Source organism: Lemur catta, chromosome 17, assembly GCF_020740605.2.
Source record: "Lemur catta isolate mLemCat1 chromosome 17, mLemCat1.pri, whole genome shotgun sequence".
Lineage (NCBI taxonomy): Eukaryota > Metazoa > Chordata > Mammalia > Primates > Lemuridae > Lemur > Lemur catta.
Window position 1 is genome coordinate 11,146,503 of NC_059144.1, and position 23,267 is coordinate 11,169,769.

At 43.2% G+C, this 23,267-nt stretch overlaps 1 protein-coding gene across 5 annotated transcripts in view; it reads left to right on the forward strand.

The window, feature by feature from the left end:
• Positions 1 to 18,608, forward strand: part of RIN2 (Ras and Rab interactor 2) — a 101,305-nt gene extending 82,697 nt beyond the window's left edge. For all 5 annotated transcript variants that reach the window (XM_045529583.1, XM_045529581.1, XM_045529582.1 and 2 more), the window contains 4 exons: positions 7,214 to 7,519; positions 9,336 to 9,467; positions 13,576 to 13,739; positions 16,732 to 18,608. In XM_045529583.1, coding sequence (XP_045385539.1) covers positions 7,214 to 7,519; positions 9,336 to 9,467; positions 13,576 to 13,739; positions 16,732 to 17,055 — 926 coding nt within the window. In that variant the 3' untranslated portion in view covers positions 17,056 to 18,608. The remainder of the gene's footprint in view (positions 1 to 7,213; positions 7,520 to 9,335; positions 9,468 to 13,575; positions 13,740 to 16,731) is intronic.
• The last annotated feature ends 4,659 nt before the right edge of the window (positions 18,609 to 23,267 follow it).

The window sequence follows — 23,267 nt, forward strand, 5'->3', positions numbered from 1 at the left end:
GGACATGGCAGGAAAGAGAAAAGGAAGATAAGACGGGCACATCTACAGAAGCTGAGGACTTAAGGTGGTGGAGAACATTCTAGAAAGATCACCCCAGGCAGAGTAAGAGTCAAACTATTTAATAATCTCTCTAGCCCAAGTGCCAACCAATCAAAACACATGGTGGCCATGAACACCTGTGGCCCAGTGTGCCCAGCCATGATGCCAATGCCTGGAGTGGACAAAAATAAATCAGGTGCAGCAACCTAGGCTCTTCCCAGTCAGTAGACCAAAGGCTTCGTGAGTGATGCACCGAATCTCCCCTCCCTCTCAGGTACAGCGGGGCTTTGGGTGCTCTCCGGCCCCCACTGTGTGCCATGTTCTCACATCTGAAACAGGGTGAGAGCTCTTCCCCCCTCAACTCCCAGTGCTCTGGAGGGTGCACAAACTCCCCCCAGGCTCACGTGTTGTTTCAGGGCTGTTAGATGGGGACAGAATGAGGCTGAGACAGAACACACGGAGTTTCAAGGCAAGGAAAACCCAGAAGCCAGGCTCCAACTCTTCAGTGTTTGTTCCTCAGCGGAAAATATGAGTGCCTAAGAGAGAGATGGGCAGGAAACCAGAGGCCTTTTCAATCAATACATCAAAGCCCTTTCAACCCCCATTTTAAACCAAACCACAGTTAATACTGGAAAACAAAAAGCCAAGCGGGCCTGAATCATGAACCCTAGTGTCCCTTTCCAAGGCATCCATCCTTTGTTCAAAGGGAATGGAGGGAACCAGTGACTCCAGCGCACTTGCTAGGTCTGGGGTGCCCTCGTGCGAGACCTCATCAGTCCTCCCAGCAGTCCCAGTGGGCAGCTGTGAGTGGCCCCATTTTACAGATGAAGAAACTGAGGCCAAGAGAGGTCATCTTCCCTCAAGTTCACAAACAGGAAAGCTGCCCACTAGGACCTTTCATCCGAGCCAAGTGCTTCTGCAACACCGGGCAGCCTGGTTTTTATGAGAAGTTTGTAACAGAGGATCAGCAAAGTGCTGCGGTGGCTGCCTGGCTGTCACACTGAGGCTTTTCAGGACGCTGCCTTTCACTTTCCTGAGCTGCCAGCTCTGCTGAGAGTGGTTGGAGAAATTTCTTGGCTGAAAGGCAGGGGTGCGCGGTGGTTCAGAGGAAGGGTTCAGGCTGCACCGCTGGGTTTGAAGTCCCCTCTGTGCTGCCAGTGAGCCATGTGTGCTTGGCCACGTTTCTTAATATCTCTGTGCCTTAGTTTCTTCACATGTAACACGGTGTCAGGGACACTGTCCTGCCCGCAGACACTTGCTTAACCAGCTTGATGTCCACCAGCACCTGCAACATTTCGCCTGAGGCTTTCTCACGCCATCAGAGCCCTGGCCCCAGGGGGCGGGAAAGGCTGGGGAATGAATGCCCACCTCGCCCTCTAGGAGTACCCTCTACCAGGGCATGTCCCACGCTGCCCCTGGGAGCTCCCCAGCAGGGCTGAGCTCCCGATGCCGCCGGCAGTGGTAACCGGCTTGCTAAAGCACAGGACATTGGCCGCCTTCCCTCCCCTGCGGGGCTGCTTGGGATCGCCTCCCAAAGTAACCACTCACACCCAAATCCTTGGGCATCTGGGAGAACCCAAACTAAGGCAAATAGGGATTATGTGCCCATTTTGGTCAAAGAGTTGTTTAAATATACGTAAAGTGCTTAATGTGCATAGAACGACGTACTCAACATTAGTTCTGATACTTAATCCAATAATACAGCCAAAGGAAAATATGTTAGCACATTAAAAAAAACAAAGCATCAACTCATTTTGCCCTTTTCATGCAGAGGGAGCCCCAACATGCCATCTCCTGACTTGTCTGGAGTAGGAACAACCTAGATTACATCTCACCTCCACCATCCTGGGAAAGTCATCTGACTTCCGAGCCTCATTCCATCTGTAAAATGACAATGACAATAGTCCAACTTCATAGGGCTAACGTGAGGGTTAACAAGGTAGTACATACAATCTTAGAACAGGAACTGCACAAATAAATGCCCGATAAATGTTAGTGATTTATAAATGCTTAAATTTCATAGTTTGAGGTTTTACAAAAAAAGTCCATGTATTGTCATTAAACATTAGCTTCTATTTCTACTACTTTACTTTTTTCTTCCTTGAGCAACTCATGGCATGTGATCTACTACTTTTAAGACATAATCAGAATGCTAGAATTAGAATAAACCAAGAGGTCATATAATCTAACCAAGAGGTCACATAAGTTACTTGACAAAGATAAAATGCAACCTGCACATTTTTAATATAGTCATGCATCAGGTAACAACGGGGATACGTTCTGAGAAATGCATTGTTAGGTGATTGCATTATTATTTGAACATCATGGAGTGCACTTACAAAACCCAGATGGTATAGCCTACTACACACCTAGGCTGCATGGTATAGCCTGTTGTTTCTAGGCTACAAACCTGTACAGCATGTTACTGTACTGAATACTGTAGGTAACTGTAACTGAGTGATAATTATTTGTGTATCTAAACTTATCTAAACATAGAAAAGGTGCAGTAGAAATACAGTATTATAATCTTACAGCACCACAGTTGTATATGCGAAACATCCTTAGGCAGCACACGACTGTGTTACGTTGTCTAGACTTGAGTACTGTTAGAATCCTCTGCAGAATATGAATTATTATTTTGTATTTTAACAATCACCAACTCAGTTTCAGACTGCTAGTTCTGCCTGGCGGTTACTGGGATGGCCGTCCAGACAATGGCAGTGAGAGGTGAAGGGACTTGGTCAAAGTTGCTTAGGAAGACAGAGCCAGGGGGAAACCAATGCGTTGCCCAGTCTTTTGGTGCCTCCTCATCTGATCTGTAACCGCTGGAATCTGTGCTGTAGGTTAGAGTGAAGGAAAGGGTCTAGGCATCTGTCTCCCATTCTTAATAGGCAAGTGAACCAAGTCTTAGAAAGTAACAAGAGTGAATCACCAAACTCATTGACCTTTTCCTATAAACTACTGCATTAAGTAACGTCAAGTTGAAGAGAACCCAGCAATTGCCACGGTCTCTGCCACTTCTCTCTTATAGGTGATTATGAGTGGGACCAATTGATATGATCTATATAAATATTTTTAGAAAACTTGTTTCCAGTTTTGGTCATTCAGAGAGTATAGCTAACATTTAGTTTCTAAAATTCAAATTGTTGTGGTTCAAACAATTCTCTAGTATTTTCTTGATATTGGAAAAATAGAAAAGGCATTAATGAGCCTTAAGAAAAACATATAATCATTTTATTCATTTTCCTTTGATGGTTTCAGATGTTTCCAATTGCTTGTTTTGTATGTTTGCTTGTGGATGAATACATTTGACATAATTCCAAGAACTCCGGAAACATTTCTTGGTTTTGAATCTTGACTTCCTCTCTTGCTAGCTGCATGACATAGATCTCTTTGGGTTTCAGTTTCCTCATCTATAAAATGAAGGAATTATAGCCCTTCCTGTGTGGGGTTGTTTGAGGATTTGAAGAGTCAATCCCTGGAAAGTGCCCAGAATAGTGTCATTGTTGTTACAGTTTAAAACATTTTGTTTTGTTTTATTGTATTAATAATTAGTGCAACCAGAGATAATAGAAAACAACAGAGTAGTAGTTTATGAGACATGTGACCAATTTGTTCTTTCCTTTTTTGTCTGAGCTAGTCCACATTCTGAAAGATCCTGTGTTCCTTGAGTTCCTAAAATCATTTTTCCTTCTTTACAGGCAGAACCTTGCTTTTCCTACTGCAGAGAACCAGCTGGGACACGGGTCCCTCTGTTCATCTGGACTCTTATGTCCTTATGTTTTTAAGGATTTTGGGGGGCGGGGAGGATAGGAGTAAAGATAAGAACCTTTTTCATTCTGGAAAAGAATGCAGAGATCAATCTTTCTTATTTTTAAATTCTGGTCTTTAAAAACAAAGTACTAAAAAAAAAATCCGGCGCTAGCAATTACTTTTTCATTTTGTTTTGAGAAACTGGGCTACTCACTTGGCAATTGGTCATAGGTTTCAACCCTCCTTACAGATTTCCGCAGGCTCATGTATGCCTAAGGGTGGAGTTTACTGGGCAAAGGCCAGCCCCCCTCTCTGGCAGCAAGGATGAGTTACATGAGGGAGCCCCGTGCAACTTGCTAGTAATGGACTTTCTGTTGTCACCATTCCCCAGGAACAGCTCAGAGCCCTTTGGAGATGATTTGTATTAACACTCTGGCCCACAGGTGACCAGACTCAATCTGAAGTGAAAAGCTGCCCTTGCAGTTCAAGGTGAAAATCGCAGGCCTGTCTTCAGTTGTTCCCTGTTTCTCTGATTTATCCATATTTACTGAGGTTTAACTTACATCCATAGAGTGCTTAAGTGCTCAGCTGGACTAATTTTTACATATGTGCACACCCATGTAGCCACTACCCAGATCCAGATATAGAACATCTCCACTTCCCCAGAAGGGTCCCTGTGCCCTCTCCTAGGCCATATACTACCCAAGGGTAAGTGCCATCCTTACTTCTGTCACCATAGATTAGTTCTGCCTGCTGTTAAACTTTATAGAACGGAAATGCTATAGGAGTTACTCTTGTATCTGGCTTCTTTCGCACGGCATTGTGTCTGTGAGATTCATCCGTGTTGCCTCTAGAGCAGAGTGTGCTCCTTTTCATTGAATGACTATATTCCATTGTCTGAATTCCATGGTAGTAGTCTATTGTATAAATATATCCACTGTGTACATTCTACTGGGATGGGCCTTTGGGTTGTTTCCAGTTTCTGACTATTATAAATAACACTGCTATGCACATTCATGTACATTCCTAATTAACGAGTGACATGACTTTCACCCTCTTTCTAACCAACTAGTGGTCACTTATATCTATGAATGTAGCTTTCAGAAGCTTTGGATGAGGGGAATAAACTGGTGTGTGTTTTTAAAGCACCTTGAGCTTTAGAATTAAAAGATCATTTGCTTTGAAAAACAGTAAAAATGGTTGTTTAAAATAGTGTGTCAAGCAAGCCATCAGTCATTGCTGAGACTCAGTTTCCTCATCTGTAAAATGGGCACAATATTAGTATTATGTGAAAATATAATTAGATGATAATGAAGTAAAGCACTTAGATGGAGCCTCATCTGAGCACTCAATATTAATTGCTGTTACTGACTTTTAATCATAATGACCATACAGGGTAAAGCCAAAGATACTATGAAGTTGCACAAATTTATTAACCCATAACAACCAATGCAAACCAAGTAATTTGTTTTAATGCCAGATGTGAAGTGAATATGTTGTTCTGTTTTTCTTCTTACTTTAGAATCTCTGTAGCATCACTTTGATTTCTAAAGTTATATAAAACTCTATATATTTTTTTGTTTTATTTTATTTTTTTGAGACAGAGCTGCACTCTGTTGCCCGGGCTAGCATGCCGTGGTGTCAGCCTAGCTCACAGCAACCTCAAACTCCTGGGCTCAAGCGATCCTTCTGTCTCAGCCTCCCGAGTGGCTGGGACTACAGGCATACGCCACCATGCCCAGCAATTTTTTCTATATATTTTCAGTTGTTCAGGTAATTTCTTTCCATTTTTAGTAGAGACAGGGTCTCACTCTTGCTCAGGCTGGTCTCAAACTCCTGAGCTCAAACGATCCTCCCACCTCGGCCTCCCAGAGTGCTAGGATTACAGGCGTGAGCCACCGTGCGGGGCCCCAAACTATATTTAAGCAAAGGTCTCCTGGATAGCATATGGAGGTAGAAGAACAAAGGAAAACCTGGGCTGAGGAATCTGATCATCATGGAGTCGGCCTTAACTTTGGGTCTCAGTTTTAACTTTGGGGTATGGAAAAGTTGTTTTTGATGTTTGTACATCTGGCTTAGATTTCTCTCTGTTCCTGACCTTCTAATAATTGATAATAATTTGAATTCAATATGATCTGATCCAATGTCAGGAATTCCAAAGGCCAGAGAGATAATGCAGCTATTTCCAATCTTACATGTAAGCGGATCCTTGGGCTTCCAGAGTGGAATAGCATTAAAATGTCATATGTTAGATATAGATGCTGCAGTAGAACCCAGTGGCTTTGACGAGAATGTGCAAACATGCGAGGCTGAAAAACTGGTATTGACAAGGCAGAGCACTTATTATTATACAAATAATCTTCAGTCTAGACCCCCAAATTTATGGTACTCGTCATTTTAGTATCAGCCAAGAGAGCCATTCCACTGGGCAAGCATTCAAAGGAGGGAACAATAATGCCTCCTACACACACCTAAAGGTATTTCCTAACTCTGAACAGAAACACATTTCAAGAACTTTTTAACTTTTAATTTTGAAATCATTTCAGACTTACAGGAAAGTTGCAAAAATAGCATAAAGAAATGTCTACCCTTCACCCAGACCCCCAAATGTTAGCAGTTTTCCACATTTGCTTCATCCTTCTCCTTTTTCTCTCTCTATTCATACACACACACACACACACACACACACACACACACACACATCTCATATATGCTCTCCTTTTTTCTGTACCATCTGTAAGTTACAGACATTATATCCCTTTACCCCTAAATACTTCAGTGTGTATTTCTTAAAACAAGCTCATTCTGTTGCATAACTACAGCACAATTATCAAACCCAGAAAATTAACACTGATGCCATGTTTACACTATTACCTAATCTGTAGACTTTATTCACATCTCTCTAATGCTCCACTAATGTCCTTCACCGCAAATGAAATACAGAATTTTTTGGTCCAGAATCCAAAGATCACATATTATATTTAGTTGGATTTATTTACTCCGAAAATATTCTAAGGGCTCTTGAACCCTCGCTGTTAGAAAACCTTTCCTTTAAGATGACATTTGCTTTCCAGTCAATTGGTTGACCAGTTGAAGGAGTAGGTCAAAAGAATGTCTTCTAAGAATATTTCCCTGTACTTATGGGGACAGGGGGTATAAAAGTAGTTAAAACAAATATATTTCATTGCAGTAATTATATGCAAGCAAGACATTATTAAGGAAGATTCCTTCTTCCTGACTTTACAGAAAAAAAGTGTGAGTCATAGTGCTGCTCTGTGTTGTCTGTTGTTTGGGTGCTAAAGTGTGGCTTGTCTGCCCTGTAACCAATGCATAAAGTTGCAGACATCCATTCTGAGAAAGCAGACGTTGCGTTTCTTCTTTCTTCAGACAATGGTCACAGTAGCTGCACTTTCTTTGGCAGATGTGGTGCTGGAAAAAGCCATGCACAAGTGCATCTTGAAACCCCTGAAGGGGCACGTGGAGGCTATGCTGAAGGACTTCCACATGGCCGACGGCTCGTGGAAACAACTCAAGGAGAACCTGCAGCTCGTGCGGCAGAGGAACCCGCAGGAGCTGGGGGTTTTCGCCCCAACCCCTGATTTCGTGGATGTGGAGAAAATCAAAGTCAAATTCATGACCATGCAGAAGATGTATTCGCCGGAGAAGAAAGTGATGCTGCTGCTGAGGGTGTGCAAGCTCATCTACACTGTCATGGAGAACAACTCAGGTGAGGCTGCCGGGCTTGTGGCCATTTCCCCCTGGGGGCCAGCGACAGGCTGGTCCCGGCTCAGACTTTCTGATTCCCAATTTCTCCTCCTCTCAGTCTCTTGTTTTCAGCAGGTGGCTCACAGAATTGCAGGTTTTTCTCTGATAGCCAGCAAATTAGTCACGTGCAACAGATTAATGGCACCAAAAAATATAAGCGGATATGGGCGACAAGATTTTTGTACAGTGCCTATTTAATTAAATATTTAGTTCAGGGTATGGTTACAAATTCAGTTTCTGGAATTTGAGTTCAAATCCTCCCTCTGCCAAGGGCAATGAACCTTCTATCCTGCAGTGTCTGCATCTGAAGTTGGATGTGACCTTTTCCATCACAAGGATTAGCTGAGGCGGCTCAAGCATAGCCCCACGTGCAATCGAAATATTAGCAATTATCATTATTACGTTTTGGCAAACAAGGGTTTGTGTCAGTGATCTACAGGATGTGTCAAAAACTCTGAGCATTCAGTAATAATGAGGCTTCATTAGAGCCATTTCATTGGCTGCCCTTTTTTGCCACAGGCTGAAGCAATGTAATTGAAATTCACCAAAGAGTTACCAAGTTGAAAAGTAAGTCCTAGGATTTCCCCTGGCTGCTTCCTGCGGATGCAGGAGTAGCCATGATTCATGGAGAGTGATTGAGCTTGCATTGTTACAGGTCTTCAGCGAGCTTATTGTCATTCCAAAAACGATTACCAGCTTTTCTTCTGGGTGAAATTGTTTCACAGAGAAGGAACAGAGAGAAAACATAGGCTCTATGTTAACCACTGCTTGAGTAGATAGGAATGTGTGTGCTTGTTGCAAATTGTTGAGTGAGGACATTAAAATCGGAGCTCTTGGTTCTGATAATGATAGCATGTGAACATTGCCTCTGAAATTTGCAAGCATATGTCACATACAGGAAATAAATTTTCCATAGTTTACAGAATCATTTGTAAAAATTCCCAAAATAATATCTGTACGGGATGATGTTCCTCTGAAGCACAGGTTCTCAGCCTACACACTAATGACATTTTATACAGGATAATTCTTTGTTGTGGGGGCTGTCCTGCCTCCTGTAGGAAGTGTAGCGGCATCCCGGATGACATCTGCACCCACACCCTACACAACCCTAGTTGTGACAATGAAAAATGTCTCCAGACAGTGCCAAATGTCCCTGCGGGAGACTGGGAGGAGAGGGCAAAGTCACCCTCAATTGAGAACCACCATTGTAAAGAAAACCAGAAATAAAGATAAAAAGGTTTTTGCCATATATTGCTGTTAATCAATGTGTATACTCAACACATACTCACTTGGCACATTTAAATAAAATTAACTGTGTGCTCACACTGAATACAGAGCAAGGGTTATTCCTGGTTTGAGTTTGGTTTCATCATCATGTTTATGAATAATGTGCCCAGAAAGCAACAGCAATAACACAAAGAATTAGTATGGGTAAATATTTTGTAAATATTTTATAATACTACTTGCTGAAGTCAAAATAGTTTTAAAAGTACTCTATTACATAATTTAATACAAATCTTAAGAGTGAGGAGAAAATCTGTAATGTGTTAACTGACTCACAGACATTCATTCTGAAATTGGGAGGAGGGCTGGTCTCTGGCATTAGCAGCTGAAGGGCTGTAGGCTGCACAGGATTCCAGAAACACCCACCTCTGTTTATAAATAGTGCATTTCCCCAGAACGATTCCTTGCTATCTAATAAAAGCAGTAAGTAGGATATGAAAGAAAGAAAAGTTGGTAAAAAACATTCCCGTCCTGCTCTGTCTTCCTACTCCCAGGGAGGATGTATGGCGCTGATGACTTCCTGCCAGTCCTGACCTATGTCATAGCTCAGTGTGACATGCTTGAATTGGACACCGAAATCGAGTACATGATGGAACTCTTGGACCCATCACTGTTACACGGAGAAGGTAACCTGCCTTTGAAAAAGTCAGAGGAACTGGTGGTTGGTTTTTTTTTCCATTTTCATTTTTTTAATTGTGATGAAATTCACATAACAGAAAATTAATGATTTTAAAGTGACCGATTCAGTGGCATTTAGTAACATTCACAATGTTGTGTGACCACCATCTCTAACTCCAAAACATTTTCCTCCCCCCAAAATAAAACCCTGCAACCATTAAGCATTTACTTGGGTGTTTTTTGATGTCTTAAATGGTAACTGCAGTTTAAATTTTTTTTCTTTAATTTGAAAGAATATATTGACCTTTTTCTGATTACAAAAATACATGTTCATCATAGAAAATTTGGAAAAGTCAGAAAAAACACAAAAAAATGTAACCGTGCCATAATTATACATCACTGAGATTGTTTAATGACAATAAAATCTACTATTCCATAGAATAAATGCCATTTTTTTGAAAGAAATGGTTTCTTTGATTACAAGAGGAAATTATAAACTTTTGTTAGAAGCCAGAAAAATAACCTGCTATTGTATTAGTGAAATGGATAAAGGCCTGGCTTTTGTTTTCATCTTTTTTTAAAATTTTGTTTTCAAGATGAAAACGGTGTTATTTTTTTTTCCAGTTTAAAAAAAAATATAGCATCTGCTCATGGTTAAAATAAAAATACAATGGAATGAAATCTGGATGTTTTCTTTCAATTTACCTTGGCAATTCAGGTTCCTCCTTGTCTCCTTGCCTCTGCCCAACCCCTGCATGTCTTAGCAGAAATTCCTTCTCCTTACACATCGGAGAGGTATTTTATCATGGAAATAATTTGGATGTTTGGCACCGTAGTGCACAGCCTTGGAAAGCAGAAATAACTGGGACTCTTAGGCAAGCTTGTCTTTTTAAAGGAGAACGAATCAGGGCCTGTGTGTTGTGAATCCTGTTAATCCATTTTCATATGTCTGTATAAGAGCCCAGACACACCCTGGGGGTGATTCTCTTTTTCGTTTTCTCCAGTGAGTTTCCATCTGGGCTTGAGTAAAAAGGTCCACCTGCTGCCAGGATTCCCTAAGGAATGTGTCAACCCAGCATTTTCCCTGGAGGGAACTTAAATACATTGTTATCCCCTGAATGTGTCCCTTAGTGTCCTCAGTCCTCTAATGTGAATTCACCAGGCCTGGGGGTCCCTCCTGCTCTCCCTGGAGCCCTGAGTGTGCCCTCCCAGCACCACTACAGGCAGTGCAGACTTGGGATCAGTGATGAGTGTCTTTCCTGCTGTCCCCCCACCCCAGACAGCTAGGAACAGGCCTCTTTCACGCTTTCACCCTGTCCCCAAAGCCCTGCCTGGATCCTTCCCTGCCTGCTCTGCCCTGGGATTGGACGGGAGGGGAAAAGCACATGGTTTTATACAAGGACCAAGAGAAGCATGTCAGTCTAGATGCCATACTTTTCTTTCTTCTACTGCATCATTGTTACAATTTTTTTTTTTTAACCAAGCTTCAATCATGTTTAATTCTAGTGATGAGTATGTAGAGCTCTTGGGGCTTTGGGGCAAGGGCATGCCAGTGTCACTCAGACAATCACCATTCCAGTGCTCATGTCTGCTTAGGACAAACATACGCTTGCATCCTGTGGCCAGAGGGTAGAGACAACCTTTTTCTGCCCCCTTTCCCAGCGTGGCCCCTGAGCAAGGTGCGGTGCTGATGGCCAATGGGCAGGTGGCTGCCTTCCCCTCCAGAATCCCACATGAGAGCACGGGCACAGCCAGCAGGCACACAGAGCAGCCACTGAGCTCGCCCCTGAACTGGAGCCTGCTTCCACTTAGCTGCGTCTGGGGCTTCTTGGCCTCTTTCCTTGGGAGAGCGGCTGGCCCAGTCGGGTTGGCCGTGGTTACAGGCCAGGCCTGCACAGACCAACCGAAGCTATGCAGCCTGGGAGGCAGGGGCTGCGGAGTGGCCGCAACACGTCACAGCTCAGACTTTTCCGTGGCCTGCCCAAAGCCCTCCTTGGTTTGCGGGGTAGCAGCCACATCTGGTTTCTGCTGCTTAAGCAGGTATTCTCATTTACGGAAGAGGCGTCATAGAATCCCTGAGAAGTGCACAGCTCTCGCAGTAGGGTTATAGTTTTGCAGAAATTTAAAACCTTCCTCTAACTGTATCCACATGTTCCAAAATGTGGTCAATTTTGTGTTTCCAGCATTTTGAGTTTTCTGCTTAGTGGCCTCAACAGAGCTACGGCGTCTAAAATTTGAAGTCCAAAGACACCATCCTCCACGAGACAAAGATTGTAACAGTCTTCCAGGTCCTAGCTCCAATGCCCACCCCTCCACGCAGCCTTTCCTGACTACTTGTGTCCACTTTGCTTCCTCCCGAAATTCCCTGTGTAAGACTTACACTCTGTGCTGCTGAGGTTCACACTCAGTCACGTGCTGATTTGTTCATGGCAAATCGTAAAGATCAACAAGTCAAAACTCTGAACTGGGGAATTTACACCATAGGTGGTGAGGTCAGGGAAACCCTTCAAATCACCCTAAACAAAAAGCTTGACATGTAATATATACATATAAAGTATGTAGCTCAGGGTGCCCGGTAAAAAAATAACCTCCGATTCTCCAGCAGCAGCCTGAAAACAACAAAGGTGTTTTCCGTTCTAGAGTTCACGTCCAACGCGAGCTTGCAGGGTGTGCTGTTCACGACACAGATGGATGGGGCAGTTGCCATCTTGCATGTTGCCACTTCTTGACCAGATAGAGTGCTGCAGGGGCTTGCAGCAGTCAAATCCTTTAGCCATGGAGGTGACACTCCGCCCAAAACCCATTTAACCACAACTAACTTCTGGTTCCTGAAGGGATAGCCAATGTCTGTTTTCTTTACTACATTTATCAAGTTCTAGAGAGCAGGGACTCAGATTCTGTTTCTTACAAACCCACCCCCTGTTCTATACCCGGCCTTGGTTCATAGTAGAGACTCAATGAGGATTCCAACAGAGAATGATGCTAAATAAGTTGTTATTATTATTATTATTATTATTATTATTTTGAAACAGGGTCTCGCTCTGTCACCCAGGCTGGAGTGCAGTGGCACGATCATAGCTCACCACAGCCTCCAACTCCTGGGGTCAAGCGATCCTCCTACCTTGGCCTCTGAGTAGCTGGGACTACAGGCGTGTGCCACCACGCTGGGCTGACTCTAAATTTAAAATGTGCTGTGCCCAATTAGGGAACTTCTAATGAACATTTGGGGCGCCCCCTAGTGGCTTTCTAGCACGGAGATTATAAATTCCTCCATAGGCACCTAATTATATTTTAGGATAAATTATATTTTAGGACAAAACTATGAACAAATTCATACACAGCTCACAGGGTTTTAAGTCCTTTCGCACTCCCCAAGAACACAAGGTCATTCCCAAATGGACCAGCAAAGGGATAGCACTTGCTTTTCCTTGTAAATTATTTTTTCCAAAATACCCCAGATGACACCTTAGTCCCAAAGTAAGGGTCAGGAAGGGAATCAGAAGAAAGAAGTTATTTTCAAGTACCCATATTTTTGTGAACACACTTGCATATGCTGCAGTTCTTTCAAAGTGTACGGTTTACTTAAAATTTAGAAACTATCAATTTCTAAAAGAAAAGCCCGAGAACAAGTATTGCCAGGAGATACATAGACAAAAGTAGCTGACTCTGGCCGTGGAGCAGTTGCCCTCACAAGTCTGACTTTGTCCCCACCTCCCTGTCAGGCCTCCATACCCTGACCTTTTCTGGCAAACCATTTTCACAATTGTACTGTAATAATTTTGAGGTTTTTGTTGGTGTCACCCCCTAGAATGGAAATCCCATCAGTGAAAACGGGAACGTTGTCAGCCTGGCCTGTCGGTGCTCCCTGGGCCTGGCACAGGCCTGGGTCACTCTGTACATCTCTGTGATATGGGTGTGTGAACGGATGGATGGAGTGAGTGACGTGAAGGAGTGAATGACGTGCTGTCCTATGTGTGCAGCTGTGATCCCACAAGGTAATGCACAAGGTGGAAAAACATGGAGGAAATACAAAATATGGCCTCCAACACTCGTGTACCCTGTGATCACCAGAAGGTGACACTCTTGGGAGAACTCGCTCTTTCTGCTCTTTTCCAGGAGGCTACTACTTGACAAGCGCCTACGGGGCACTTTCTCTGATAAAGAATTTCCAAGAAGAACAAGCAGCGAGACTGCTCAGCTCAGAGACCAGAGACACCCTGAGGCAGTGGCACAAGCGGAGGACCACCAACCGGACCATCCCTTCGGTGGACGACTTCCAGGTGCGCAGCGGGGTACCCCACAAGCCGGCTCACCCAGCACATCCCAGCTTGGGGCCCCCCCCCGGGGTCCTCCCTTTGTTGAATCATCTGGCGGAAAAGGGATATTTCAAACCACACTCTGACCTTGTTCTTTCACTTCTCTGTTTTCTTTAAATTTATATGTACATATATACATAGGATGTTTGGCCCACATTTTGCTGCCCTTAAGAAAACTAAGTCAAATGAAGACAGGATTTCTCCCAGAACAAGCAGACAGGAAGTCAAAAAGCAGGAGGAAACGCTTAGCCCAGGCCTCAGATACTTTGTTCCCTCAGGAAGCAGCAGTGGTGCGCGCTGCAGTCGGCCTGGTCTCTCTCTGGGAAGCGGGAGAGGTACAGTGATGTCCTTCCCCCCCTCCTTCCCTTTTCTCTTGCCCACTCCCCAAAACAGAAGATTCCAGAATCTCAGCAGCCCATCGGGGCCCAGAGTGAGCCGGCGAGCATTAGAGCAAGTCCCGCTCAGGTCCCCAGGCTGGAGTTTTTCATGACCCCAAATTGGTGTCTGGGAATGTGGGACCCCCCCAAGGAGCTTGTGTCTTACAGAGGAGAGGTGGGTTAGGGCCACAGAAATCTTTACCCAACACAGCAATTCCTGATTTGCTGACAGTCTATGAAATTAGGAGCGAGTTGGCAAATGTCTTTGAATAATATTTTGAAGGCTTTAATGGAATTATAAAACCTACACGTGCTTTGTTTCTATGGGCCACGTGCTGAATCCCAGCAGGGAACTGGAAAAGCAGGACAGATTCACCTCCCTGGCGGTTTTTTTTTTTTTTTTTTGCTTCCTTAATGCTCTGAAAATAATGAAAAGGTACATTTGGTTCAAAGTCAGCCCATCATTGAAGGCAAGATCAGCTCGTTCTTCTCCAAGATTTCAGTATATCCAAAAGTTCCTCCCCAGGCACGTAAATCTAAAGAGCAAGAACGCATGCTGTGCGCTCCCCCAGCCCCTTGGGCTGTTTAAGAATGTCCATGCCTTAAGTGATTTTGCACATGCAGATCCCAGGATGCTACCATACTGGCTCTCCAGGGAGGAGAGAAGAGAGGAAATGAGAGAAGCTCATTCTCCCATCCCCCCACCTACCACCAGACCCTTCCTCCTGTCACCTCTCTCCATGTGGAGACCCCTAGACACCAAGGAGCCCCTTCCTTCTATGTACCCCCTCCTTGTTGACCTTGCTCACCACGGAGATGCATACGTTCTCAGAACTTAATCTCAGAGGGAAGTTTTTAGCACTTTACTAAGGGGGAAATACAAAAGCTCAGACACAAAAGTCCACTTGAAATCCCTAAATCAGAGGCCACAGACACAACTGTCTCCTCACACTGGAAAAGGCAGTATACCATAGTGGTAAAGGCCTTGGGGCTGGCTCTACCATGTCCTTGCTGTGTGGCCTTGGGCAAGTTACTTAGGCTCTCTGTGCCTCAGTTTCTTCACTGGTCAGATGGGGATTGTGGAGGGTGTAGACTTCCTTCACAGAGCCCCCTTCAGGAGTCACTGAGTAACTACACACAATATGCTAGAGCTTGGCGTTGGGAGTGGGGTGGGAAAGGAGGCCACGTGCACACTGCAAAGGTTTCAAATTCAAGACTGTCAGTCTGTGTACCTCCACCTCTCTGCAGAGTCACTAGGCTAGCAAACGTCCTCACCAGAAGCAGATAGGAAACTTACCTTACATACACAGAGCACACCGTCCTTCCGAAGAGCTTTCCCTTCCATTATCCATCCAAACAAACCCTCGTGGGAACCACACGGGAACCGGGGCAGAGAGCACCCTTCCCTTCACTCCTGAGCAGGGCTGCCGGATTTGGAACAAGAAAATGTATTTGTTTTCTAGCTGAAACTCAGATTTAGCCAGGTGTTCTGTATTTTATCTGATAACCCCACCCTTAAGGAAATGGAAACTGAATGGTTATTTGGGGTCACAAAACCTAAGAGAGCCTAGGATGACCTGAGGATTCTTGGCGCCTGGCTTGGGCTTTGTGTCATGTGAGACCGCAGGTTTATTGTATTTCGTGATGGTGCACACCTGGCACCATTCACAGTGCCGAGCCTGCAGATGTCTCCTTTTACGTCCCTGCAGGACCGCTGTGCTCTTAATCAGCTCTGTCTCCAAAATATTTGGCAGAATCAACATCCTCCTCCTCCTCCTGACTTTTTCCACATTGCACCAGAGCCACTTGGAGCCTTGCAGGGGGTTGAACCACGTGAAATCACCATTTAGGGAGATCAAAAATGGTCAAATACCAACAGTTTCTTGTGATTCAACCTAACATTATTGCCCTCAGTTAAGCTTCATAAGGAAATGTGTCAGACGTGAACATGAGCCGAGCACAGTGGTGCGAGCCTTCATCTCAGCTGCTGGGGAGGCTGAGGTGGGAAGATCGCTTATGCCCAGGGGTTCCAGGCTGCAGTGAGCTATGATCACACCACTGCACTCTAGCCTGGCAACAGAGCAAGACCCTGTCTCTAAAAGAAAAAAGAAAAAGAAAAAAGCAAGCATAGTATGTGCTGTTGTGTCTAGATATTTTAAATCTCTTCCTGCTGACTCCTGGTTCAGGCTCTTCTGCTATTTGGTTTATTTCTCAAGCCGGGAATAAGCCCAGCGTTGGATGTGGGTCACACTCTTAAGCAGGGATTTCTTAACCAGGTTTTATGAGGGATCCTGAAAGATCAGAACCAGGACTTCCTGCCTCATATTACATTAAATTAAAATGCAGCCGCTTGGTCCATCTGGTTGGACAGTGGACAGTCCAGCCCTCCACTGTCCAAACTCAGATCAGCCTCTTCCCTTACAATTCGAGGCCTAGCAGCTGACAGTAGACACCGTGACAAGCCAGGGCCTTGAAGCACTCACACTTAGATCTTTCACTTGTCTCCCATCGTGTGCACTTATTGCCCGATCTGGTTTTCTCTTTTGACTTTGTTGTGACATCTCCCTTCCCACCTGCAGAATTACCTCCGAGTTGCATTCCAGGAGGTCAGCAGCGGCTGCACGGGAAAGACCCTCCTCGTGAGACCATACGTCACCACCGAGGATGTGTGTCAGATCTGTGCCGAGAAATTTAAGGTGAGGGACCCTGAGGAGTACAGCCTCTTCCTCTTTGTTGATGAAACGTGGCAGCAACTGGCAGAGGACACTTACCCTCAAAAGATCAAGGCTGAGCTGCACAGCCGACCGCAACCCCACATCTTCCACTTTGTCTACAAGCGCGTCAAGAATGATTCTTACGGCATCATCTTCCAGAATGAGGACGAGGACCTCACCACCTCATAGAAGACACATGGGACGTCCCAGTGGTGCATCCAAAGGGGGCTAGGAGCCTTGCCTTCTGGCTTCTGTGTGCTTGAGCTTGAAAAGCGGTCACCTCCTCGGGGACCCCTCGGTTCAGTGACTAAGCCATCCACGGGCCAACCTGGCCAAGGGCATCGTAGCCACATGAGGTAGCTGAGGCTTGTGAGACAGTAGGATTCTCCTTGAGCAATGGAGAATTGCATTTGACAATTCAGGTGTCCTGAGATTGTTTGCTACCTACCCTCAGCCAGGTTCTAGGTTGGCTTACGTGTATGTATATATGTCGAATAAACATTTAAGATACAAGCTCTTCTCTTGAATTCAACAGCAGGTGTTCGACAAGACTGTCCGATGAAGAGAGTCAGGTACTTCTCGGTTCTGTGGATGGCTCCATCCTTTCTCCCTTGCTTTCTTTTTCTTTTTCTCTCATTCTTTCTTTTCTTTTCTTTTTTCTTTTTTTTTTTTTTTACAAAGAGCCTTTGTGTTTTTATATATTTCATAGAAATTTTTATAGCAGTTGCAGGTAAACTGTCAGGATTGGTTTTTAAAATATTTTTGTAACTTTAAAATATTCTATAATTATGCATGTGATTTTAACATTTAATATTCGAAAAGAAATCTCTTGCTGGATTTGAGAGTATTGCATTTATAGGTCTCTCTTCTGTAACTGGATGTTTTGGCAACTTTGTGGGGAGAGACTGCTGGATTTCTTAAAGCAATATATTCCTGACACTGGCCACAGAATGCCTTTGGAAATCTGACGTACTGTTATCTTGTTCACGTTCAGTGGTGTTTTACTGTTTTGTCTTTTAAACAAGTGATGCTGACAATAAGGAGAGAAATGAATGTAGTGAAAGGTAGAGAGAGAAACATAGACTCTAACAAAGGACTCGGGAGTGTAGTCTGCTGGTTCAGGCTCTTTGAAAGACATAGGAAAAGGAGATGGAGGAACCACCTATGCTTAAAATACTGTAAATACGCAATGAGATTTGGCAAAATCTATTCCATATGGTATCTGCTTTTGGAAATGATTTGGAAAACCCCACGAGGAAAAAAATTAAGGATGACACTCCCCCCCGCCTTTTCCATATAAATCAAAACTAACAGCATCAAATTATTTGGGGCAGAAATCAAGTAATGTATAATGTGGCTTTTGTTTGAGTTAAATAAGATGTTATACATTGGAAAAGTTTGAGAATGCACCCAAAACCCATCTGTAGCGTAAGAATTTATGGTGCAGTTAAATTCATGTTTTATAAAAGCAGTTTGCAGGTGCACAAACTATGAGGGTCTTGTGTCAATGTAACACAGGTAGTTACAAAAACATGTTCTTGTACTGTGTAAAGATGCGTAGTCATCTAATTTGATTGGCTTTGTACCTTGTACCTTTTTTAGCCTTGGCTTTTGTTGTACTAGAACCCTCAGCACATACTGTGTTGTACTTCCTTTTGTAAATGATTTTTTAAATGGAATTTTGCACATAATACATTGTAATACTATACGATAATCATGTGTGAAAATAATTTTTGAAATATTCTGCAGTGGTCTTGTTTCTTTTAGAGTGGGAATATAGTCATGCACCACACAATGTCACAGAAATCTGAAAATCTGAGCCAGGGTTTATGGTTAGGTTTATGGTTACATAATCTATAGAGAGTACACAGAGAAGCTCACATTTTTCAGAAGCTCGTGTACTAATATTAGGCAAAGGTTAAGCAGTAGGAGGAAAAGGTCATCCTCTGACCTGAAAGGATTCCATTTTTACCTAGTACAGTACCTGGCATAGGTGGACCCAGAGCAGATCACAGACAATCTGAGCGTGGAGTTAGCCGGGGCTCTGCATATGGGTCATCCCTGTCCTGATAAAACCTCTGTAATGCCCGGGCTGACAGTTCAGCAGTGTTTCAAAATCAACAGGGCAGAGGCTTGGTCTTCTTCGCTGCCATAGTCCTCATACTTGGAACCATGTCTGGCATACAGTAAGTGCTCAATAAATCCTTGTTGGCAGAAGGAAGGAAAACATGCGTTTAGAAGGCTTCCTAACCCGTCAGTATAGACACCTAAAGGTCAGAGCGAGGGCTGTGTGAGCTGCCTGCTTTTGAAATTTGCAATGAATTAAAAGGTGACAGCTCAATCCATGTGGTTGTCCTCCCCACAGCTTTCAAATTAAGATCATCAGTCTTTCCTTGTACTTAGAAACTGGCACACTTGATTTAAAGCAAGTCACAGCCTCAGCACAGCCTTCAGCAGGACGAGAGTGGGATGAGAATAGGAAAAGTTAGCGTGGGCAGAAGGCAACATCACAAGACAGTCCCTGGTTTTGTCATTGGGCAATGTTTCCCTGTTAAAATTACAACACAACACATGTGTCTCCACTTTTCCCCCCACGCAGGCATTTCTCACTTCTCAAATTGCCAGGAAACAGACTTGGCTGAAGGTTGGAAGGAATAAGAGGAGAGTAAATATATACATGCTGGGTGGAGGAAGAGAGAATGCATTTCCAAACCTAAAAACATCTTATAAGAGTTGAATGCCGGCCAGAGGAAGAGTTTTTTTTTTTTAAAATGTTGTAGCACTGCCAAATATCCCCCTCACTCTGGGGACACAGAATATAAATAGAAACTGTTAAAGTAGTTCATATCTTGTGGAAGTTACAACTTTAGATATACAAGAAAACACAAAGGCCAGGAAGTTCAGCCATGAATGCTTCCATTCACAAATGTGGTTTCATCTCCACTGGGCAGCTCTTACCTTCATTTTCCTTAAGACCCTTGAAATGAGAGGGCATTCTGATTTTTAACAGCACACCTGGTTACTCCGCAAGAGTCTGAGAGAAATGGCACGAGGGAAGGTCTCTGAAGAGTGAGGTGCATATGGAACACAGGGATTTTAAGCATCTGGCGGTATCTGACAGTGAAATCCTAAATAGCATCGTTTGAGACCATTTGCATGATGGTGAATTTGAGATTAAAAGTGCAGCTTGCCATTTAGTTAACCCTAATCAAGTTAGAAATATGAAAAAAGCCACACAATATTGCAGAATCATAAGCAGGTGACAAAGAAAGGAAGGAAGGAAGGCAGAGAGTATGAGAGGGAGGAGGAAAACATCTGGCATTTGTCTCAGGGAACGGGTCCTTAGCTGAGAAAGATCTAGTTCACTCTAACATCAAAGATGGGTGGCAGTTGGGACAAACTTTTCCCATATGAATACTGACTTTGCTAGGAAAATAGGGATGGGAAGCTAAAAAACAAAATTATTCTGCAAGGTCTGGGCCAATAATCTACATAATAGTAGTAACCATGCTTGCCCTGAGAAACCTCCATGGAGAAATTTTGGAGTGAGGCAGTTGGGGGTTGGAGGGGGCACTTCTTATCTCGATTCTAATATACTTTTCCATTCAAAAGAATTGTCTGAATTCTGTAATTCTACATAATAGACACTAGAGAGAATCATTACATAAATGAATCTGAATATTTCCTTTGACTAAACACAGTAGAATGATGGTAGCCACCCCTCCTTTCTCACTGCCTGGGGTGAGAGGCTCTGAGTCTGAGGCCCAGGGGTGGCCAGGGAGGAGATTCCAAATGGCCTACACCTCTAACCAGCTCTGGAGTTCCTGGGGGCTACACACGATTAGACCCATTCCTTCCTTTTCTTATTATTCCCCCACCACGGCTCTGGAGGGTGAGTCTTCCATCATACAGTAGGTTTTAAAATGCTCTTACTGCATCCCAAGACTTCTTGCCAAAAACTAGGCTCTGATCCTTTTTACAACTTGTTTCTCCTGTTCCAATCAAAGACTCAAAGTGTGAACAGGGACCCACTGCAAACATTCCCCGCCCACACTGTCTCCAAGACTCAATGTCCTCTGTTCCTAGTTGAACAGACAGTTCTCAGCTTTGGCTGCATCTTGAAATCACCTTTTGAAGATGAAACTCTTTGAAACTCTTTTGAAACTCCCAATGCCCCAGCTGCCCAGAACATCAGAGTCTCTGCAGATGGGACCCAGCCAACCACATTTACTTAAACTTCCAAGGTGCTTCTACTGTGAAAACGGGGCTGAGAACCACTGGTTTACACCAAGACATCTTAAGATAAAAACACACCTGGGAGAGGTAACACCTTGTCTATGGCCACTAATTCCTAACCAAATACACATTCTCAACTTTTATTTGGCTGGTGGAAGCTCATGGAATATATACCTTTAGCTGTCCAGTAGAAATATGAAGCAAGCCACATAGGTCATTGTAAATTATCTAGTAGTCACATTTTAAAAAGCAGAAAGAAATGGGTAAAATCAATTTCAGTAATATATTTTATTTAACCCATGATATCTCAAATGTACTTCAACAATTAATCAAAAATATTAAAAAGGCATTTTATATTTTTAAATTTTTTAATATCATCTTCAAAATCTTGTGTGCATTTTGCACTTACAGCACATCTCATTTCACACTGGCCGTATCAAGTGCTCAACAACCACACGTAGCTAGTGATGCAGTTCTAGCATATTAACTCAGAATGCTTTTAAAAGCACACACACAAAAAAATTATGTGCATATAAAATAAAATCACATCCACAGGTTATAGCTACAAAGAAACACACACATCCCTACTGTCAAACATATGTACTTATTACTAGTGAGGATAAAAATAGCATCTTGCTTTATCGAGAGCTATGGTAAGGGAAGCGTAAACTAATTCCTGCAAAGTGCTTAGAACAGCCAAGCACCACACCATAAGCACCATTAAACATTAGTTATTGTCATTAGATAATCAACTGCTTTGACATTTTCTGACTACTACTGATTTCTACTCACCCACTCATGTTATGATCTGCTGGCAAGTTTCTTATGAAATAGAAAAAAGGCAGTAACAGGTATCAAAGGTTTAAGCAAAATGTACTGGGGTGGAATGCCCAGAGTGAGAGGATCAAAACTAAAGCCAATACTATTAATTAACTTGGTTGTTGTTGCTGGTGATGGCAGTGATGGTGGAGTGTGGGTGTGTGAATTGGAAGTAGCCTATTTTTCCCAATATTCCCTGCTGGCCAAGAGTATTGTCAGGGCCGGTAGCCAGTGGTGACTTTTGCCAAGAAGGGGAAAAGGGAGCAAGAGAGCTTGCAAAGACAAGTCTTGCTGGTTTCCCAGTCATGGCCAGAGGAAGCTAAAATAGCACTCCACAGAAAGGAATTATTTAAATAAAAGCATAATTATACTCAGTGATTATTTTGATAATTTCCCCCAATTTTTTCTTTTTATTTTATCATATTCACCTATTTACTTAGATATACACAGATTTATATCATTTAACAGGATTTTTCTTTAAAACAGTATGCTTTACCAAAAAGAAGAAGGTATTTGATGTCATTGTCTTTATTTCTAATGTCCAGGTTTCCTATTTCTTCCCAGTTCTACAAAACTGTGAGAGAATGGACTTATTTTTCTGATTTCCGTTTCAGTCAGTTTTGTCTTTCTCATCCTTATTTTTCTCTGCAGCCTATTAATGTACAACCATATGCAGGACAGACTCACATATCTACTATGAACGAAAAGGAAAACTACAAAGAATGACAAACTACTAAACACTCTTTAACCAATCAGAAATAAATACGTAAGTGAACCAACTAGAACACTGGAAAGCTGTTTTTTACTAGCACATGAAAATACAATATTTGGCAAATTGCAAAATCTCATTTAACAAATAGTTTAAGGTTTTGCTGTGAAAATACAATCCATGGACCAAGGATCACATCTCTTGGGAGCTCTCAGAGCCCCCTGGACCTGCCGCCTCAGAATCTGCGTTTTAACAAGACCCTCCAGAGGATTCACGTGCACATTATAGTTGGCTTGAGAAGCATCAGTTCAACGCATATTTGGGGCCGTGACATTTGTGCAGCTGATACAAATAAACAAACGTAGTAGGTGTGCTGCCCTTATAGCCCTGGAGGAAAGGAATAGAAAATAGCTTGTGATGCTTACTAAAAATAGGCTTAACTTCATATCTCCTACATGACCAACAAAGGCTTAAAATGCCAATGTCAGAAAAACGAATTTTTGCCCCATTGCTCTATATGTTAAATGTTATTCTTCTTGCTTTGAGAGGAAAAAGGGGCCTGAAACTCATGGGGAAAAGATTCTGAAAACGAGGTTGAATCAAACTTAATGATTCTGCAAATTTGCCTCCAGCGGCT